The sequence below is a fragment of the Dendroctonus ponderosae genome, unplaced genomic scaffold (assembly GCF_020466585.1).
Source record: "Dendroctonus ponderosae isolate FM_Combo_2020 unplaced genomic scaffold, Dpon_F_20191213v2 Dpon_F_20191213_5, whole genome shotgun sequence".
NCBI classification, from domain to species: domain Eukaryota; kingdom Metazoa; phylum Arthropoda; class Insecta; order Coleoptera; family Curculionidae; genus Dendroctonus; species Dendroctonus ponderosae.
The window spans coordinates 15,459,923-15,463,551 of record NW_026018715.1 but is presented as its reverse complement, the minus strand read 5'-3'; the positions used below and the strand labels follow the sequence as shown (position 1 = coordinate 15,463,551).

The following is a 3,629-nucleotide window of genomic DNA, read 5'->3' as shown; positions in this document are numbered from 1 at the left end:
ATAGCCTGCTTTTCCATGGAGCGCACGAATGGTAATCCATAGACGTTGATTCTGGCCGAATGGTCGGCACTGCCTACTTTCGAGTTGGCATTGCATCGGTATAGGCCGCCATCATTGGTGTGAATGCCGGTGATATTCAAATGAGACACTATATCACCATTCACTGTAACATATTGGCCAATCTGGAACCGGTCATTGTTGGAAAGACGTCGCCCGTAGAGCTCCCATGTGATTTCTGGAGTAGGATTTCCACTGGCAATGCACTTGAGGAAGACGGAGTTTCCCGGTTGGACCGTTTCTTCGTTGAAAGCGTGTCGGATTTGAGGCGGTTCGAATCGGCCTCCAAGTTTCAGCTCTCCAGTGGCTTCGGCGCTTTCCTGGTCGTTGCGAATGAAGCACTGATACATGCCCTTGTCTTCTTTGCGCACCGCGTCGATCCGAAGGACTGCATCGGTGTGTTCCATTTTGCTCCCATCTTTCAACCAGGAGACGGTTTTGATGGGATTTCCTGCAACAATTTCATATTCAACCGGCAGGTTCAGCAAGTCGCTTGTTCACCCCACCTTCAAATTTGCACGTAAATACAGCGGGCCTGCCGAAATCGACAGTTTGCACTTTGGGTTCGATGCTGGCCTTAAGTGGAGCAGTCACTGTGAGCACAGTCTCAACACTTTCGCCTCCGACCGAGTTGTTAACAACGCAGAGATATTTTCCAGAGTCTTCCACCTTGGCTTCGCGGATGATCAGTGTTCCAGCCACTTGTTTCACTCGGTCGTTCAAAGTGACTGCCTGTTTCCGGGAAGTTCCTTCGATAAACTTGTACCATCTGTAACAATAGAAAATGATCTTAATCAAATGCTTTCGCTGGTCCAATTACGGTGAATTAACAGGGATGAGTGAACGGGAGAACTAAGGGAACCAAGTATGGTTTAGTAGATACTGTTTCGGTTCGCAAAATTAGGTGACGCTCATGAGGAAATAATCGACGAGAAGTGAACGAATGGAGACAGCATGTGACAATGCTTCGTTAATATTGATCAAAACAAGACATTCTTGGATTTTACAGTGTGTTCTTGTAACGTTTTAAGATAAGTGTTAAAAACATCGAATCATTTTTTAAAAGTTTTTCGACGACGTTTTACCAGCAGTTCGAAAAACGGATTTTCGCCCTCGTCCGAAACAACATTTTTTATTCGATTGAAAAACATAACACTAATCATAAGTTATAATAAATGAGAACAGCCAAAAATAACCGGCATCAACTTCATATTTTAAGTCTGATGTCAATGCGATTTTTGAAATTGTCACGGTTTTTGTAATTTTTTGTTTCTGAGAAATTACGTTTTGGAAAACGCGATGCAAAATGTGTTCCCGCAACTGTTTCTTCAAATCCTAAGTAAAATTTTAACCACATTTTATCAAAGGGGGACTGCAACGCAACTGCATCGGTGAGTTACTGTGCCGGTGCGTTGGAACTCACTCAGTTACCCATGCCTAAAGTACATAGCAGGCAAAAATTTACTGATGAGAGCTAATGGGGGTCGAAACACACTCAAGCTCTGACAGACAATTGTAAAAATTTGGTCTCTTTACCTAAATTTTGGCACAGGAAATGCCTGAGCAGGACATAAAGCTACTGCCGTTTCACCAAACGCGTTATCCTTAATATCAATAGTTTTGGAATTTAGACGAGGTCCAACTGATCCCGTCGGTTCTATAAAGAAAGTATCACACTGACTAATCGAGACGAGAAAAGAGGGATATATCGGGCACCACTTGCTTCAAACTAACCAACCTGTCTGACCAAAGTAGTATCCTATACTTACCCTCAAATTTACGTCGTTCACTGATCACAAGAGCTTTAAAAAGTGCATGCGAAACGCTTACCTGCATTTCGGGACTGGGTAAGCAGTGACATCGCATGGGATTACAATGTCTTTAAGGTAAGCCATCTCTAAGACAATGCTGCCGTCAATTTTGCGACCGGCCGCTTTAGGCGCTACATTATTCGTTGGTTCTAACACATACATATAGATATTTTGACAAGATTGATTTTGAGAGAGCGACCTGAATGTTGGGCGGAATTTTGTCCAGAAAAATGGTTAGTGAAACTCTCCTTTGATGAGCATTTACCTGAATTTGGGCAAAGGAAAACCGGAAACATCACAAGGCATAATGATATCGCTGCCATTGTTGGTTTCTTGGTAGACATTGCCACCATACTTGCGAATTGTCGATTTTGGGGCCACATTATTGGTGGGTTCTGGAAGAGTGTGGTTTAATTACAATTGAAAATTCATAAATGAATGTTGGGCAGAGATGATTTTACTAAATTTAACGAAGATTTAAGTGAGGAAGTAAAAGGAACTGGAATTAAGATTAAACCGGCGAATTTCATGGAAATATTAAACCCAACATACAATTTCGTTGGGGATTCTAGAGCCAGCAGAAGCATATAGGGCGCGCTACCTGTGTTATAGAGACACAATCTACCTTGAGACAATGTGAAAATTGGAGTGGGATCAATTTACTGCATTGAGCAACGGAATAAATAGCATTATTTCTACCGATCGCTAGCGATAAAAAAAAACAAGATGTACCTGCCACCCAAAAGTGAGCGAATGAGGCGAACGCATTTTGATGTCTTTCGAAACATTTGATGGAAAATCTTATTGACTACTAATTTCTGAGTGTGTCAAACTGTCTCAATAAAGATTGTATCCATGTCCCAACCACATTACTTAAAGCCAACAAGCAGCTAAAGCAAGCTTATGTTGAAAGCGTTCCAAAAACTTACTTAACGATAGGGTTTGGATAACCAACAACCGGACAGAGAATTACTCCATCTGAATGTAGTGGAAAAGTGGCTATTCTCCACGGAATCGGCTCCCCGATGATTTTTGGAGGTAAATTATTGGTAGGTTCTGAAACGAACCAATAGAAAATGTAGGAATCAATACGATTGGAAAATTGCATAAAGTAGCCGCAGTTTTACGAGCCCACTAAACTTATTGATATATCAAGTGAGAACAGAGCGGCATATTTTGACAAATGGCAGAAGCAAACCCCAGTTTTTCCTGTATTGGCCATCCAAACGCAAAAGCAGTCATGGTGCGAAAAACTTCAAACGGAAAGCCATCATTAACATCAGCGCGACTATGTACAAGTAGATCGCAGTGTTTCCATGCCAAAGTACAACTTACAAGTATCGGGGCACTGGGTAGCCGGTAACCTGGCAAGTCAACCAAGCTACACTACTTTGGGGCGTCAGAATAACTTTCCATCCCTCGAACTGCTCGCCGTCTTTTTTCGGGGGGACGTTGTTGGTCGGTTCTAGTGCGTTAAGGGGACTTTAATCTTCCCAAAATGACCAATCAATATGTTGGGATAGGGCACAGGGATATTGTTTCATACCAAACACGATTGAAAGACTGCACTCACAAGTATCTTGGGACGGGGTATCCGGTGACTTGGCAAGTTAACCAGGCGACCCCAGTTTGCGGCACCTGAAGGACTTGCCAGCCCTCGAACTTGGCCAAATCCTTCTTGGGACTCACATTACTTGTGGGTTCTAAAAAAGCACGTCTCCTCAGTGTGGTTCTCAACGAAGGGCTACCCTTGCTCCTGAC

General features: G+C 42.9%; 3 protein-coding genes across 3 annotated transcripts in view; 1 reads left to right on the top strand and 2 right to left on the bottom strand.

Annotated features, from left to right (window-relative positions):
• LOC109539086 (PIH1 domain-containing protein 1) overlaps positions 1-3,629 on the top strand; it is a 242,786-nt gene that overhangs the window by 195,311 nt on the left and 43,846 nt on the right. The window lies entirely within an intron of this gene.
• LOC109539065 (multidrug resistance-associated protein 1) overlaps positions 1-3,629 on the bottom strand; it is a gene marked incomplete at its 5' end in the record, with an annotated part of 237,012 nt that overhangs the window by 193,430 nt on the left and 39,953 nt on the right.
• LOC109539060 (Down syndrome cell adhesion molecule-like protein Dscam2) overlaps positions 1-3,629 on the bottom strand; it is a gene marked incomplete in the record, with an annotated part of 55,745 nt that overhangs the window by 30,757 nt on the left and 21,359 nt on the right. Inside the window, 3 exon segments of the mRNA XM_048666484.1 lie at positions 1-508; positions 564-826; positions 1,888-2,017. Of these exon segments, the coding sequence (XP_048522441.1) occupies positions 1-508; positions 564-826; positions 1,888-2,017 (901 nt within the window).